The sequence below is a fragment of the Alligator sinensis genome, unplaced genomic scaffold (genome assembly GCF_000455745.1).
Source record: "Alligator sinensis unplaced genomic scaffold, ASM45574v1 scaffold1302_1, whole genome shotgun sequence".
Taxonomy (NCBI): Eukaryota; Metazoa; Chordata; order Crocodylia; family Alligatoridae; genus Alligator; species Alligator sinensis.
In genome coordinates, this window is record NW_005842612.1 from 346659 (window position 1) to 348128 (window position 1470).

A 1470-nucleotide genomic window follows, 5' to 3' on the forward strand; every position below is an offset into this window, starting at 1 on the left:
AGGTCGGACGCGCGGGTGCCCTCCAGTGCTGGGGGTGAGAGCAGGGGGGCTGGGAGCCCGGACACCTGGGTCCTCTATTTGGGGAGGGGGATTTAGTGCAGGGGGGCTGAGCCCGGACACCTGGGTTCGTTCCCTGGTGCTGGGGGTGCTCTGTGGGTGCGGGGGGGTAGGGCTGGGAGCCGGGACTCCTGGGTGCTCTCCAGGGCTGGGAGGGTGGGAGGCCTGGGGGTTTCTCCCTGTCTGGGCTGGGGGAGTTCGCGGTGGGGAGCCCAGACGCTTGGCGTCCCTCCTCCAGGCTGGGAGGGAGCTGGGCCGGGGGTGGCGGGGAGCCAGGGCACCTGGGTTGTGTTCCTGCCTGTGGCCTGCGAGGATCCCCCCACCCCAGCCGGGCCCGCCCGGGGCAGGCCCAGCCGCCTGCGCAGGCATTGCCGGCCCAGGCTGGGATGCCCCCTCCCCCCGGGCGCTCCGCTGTGCCCGCCTGGGATGTCTCCCTGCCCGGATGCCTGGGTTCTCTGCCAGCTCCGCGGCTGGCCGAGAGCAGGGGGTGCCGGGAGTCTGGACGCCTGGGTCCTCGGCCAAGCCGTGGCGTTCAAGCAGTGGGGTGCCGGGAGCCCGGGTCCTCTCCCCCCTCACTGCCCCCCACGCCCCATTTGCCGTGTCAGGCCCGGGACACCCAGACGGGGGAACTGGCTGCTATTAAGATCGTGAAACTGGACCCAGGTAAGGACTGGATTTGAGGACCCCCATCCTGGACCTCCGGAATAGGGGCTGGGAGCCTGGGCAGCTGGCTTGTCTCCAGCTTGGGAAGGGGGCGCGGAAATGCCCCCTAGGTCAACTTGGGAGGGGGGGGGTCTCAAAGCTGCAGGTACCGACCCCCCCTTCCCTTTGCAGGGGACGACACAAGCTCCATCGAGCAGGAGGTGACGGCCCTGCGGGAGTGCGGCCACCCCAACGTCGTGGCCTATTTTGGCAGCTACCTCAGGTGCGGGGGGCTGAGGGGGGGCCGCTATCCCAGCTCCAACCCCCCCAGAGCCAGCGGCCTCTGTTGTACTTTCCTGCTGACACCCCTACCCCAGAGCCAGCCACATCCCAGCTCTGGGCCCCATGTGTGCAGCCCCCAGAAGTGCCCTGCTGGTGTTGTAACCCCCCCATTCTCTCCCCCCCCCCAGGAATGGATCTGCATGGAGTACTGCGGGGGGGGCTCCTTGCAAGAAATCTACCACGGTGAGTGCTGGGTGCCCTCCGGCCCTGGGGGTGGGGGGCGAGAGCCGGAGGCCTGGGTCCCCTCCGGCTCGGGGATCTGCCCCGGTGCCCTGCCCTCCCCGCGGATGGGGCCCGGGCGTCTGGGGGTGTTGTAAGGAACGGTCTCGGTTTCATGCTGTTTTGCTTCCTGTTTGTGACATGAGCCTTTTTCCTGCTTCGGGTGGGGGGGCAGGAAGTGGGGAGGAAGGGAGGGGGGGGGGCTGGGCA

The 1470-nt window shown here is 69.3% G+C and overlaps 1 protein-coding gene across 1 annotated transcript; it reads left to right on the top strand.

Annotated features, from left to right (window-relative positions):
• The first annotated feature begins 172 nt into the window (after positions 1 to 172).
• Positions 173 to 1358, top strand: LOC106722741. Its single transcript, XM_025214930.1, has 3 exons — positions 173 to 720; positions 892 to 1139; positions 1170 to 1358. The coding sequence occupies exons 1-3, from the start codon at positions 444 to 446 to the stop codon at positions 1356 to 1358; spliced, it is 714 nt and encodes a 237-aa protein (XP_025070715.1). The 5' UTR covers positions 173 to 443.
• Positions 1359 to 1470: the final 112 nt, after the last annotated feature.

Bases quoted from the DNA above. Each gene is read 5' to 3' on its own strand.
- LOC106722741 (XM_025214930.1), top strand. From the start codon at position 444: ATGCCCCCTCCCCCCGGGCGCTCCGCTGTGCCCGCCTGGGATGTCTCC. The intron at 721-891 runs GTAAGGACTGGA...TTCCCTTTGCAG, and splicing joins GATCGTGAAACTGGACCCAG to GGGACGACACAAGCTCCATC. The intron at 1,140-1,169 runs GTAACCCCCCCA...CCCCCCCCCCAG, and splicing joins AGAAGTGCCCTGCTGGTGTT to GAATGGATCTGCATGGAGTA.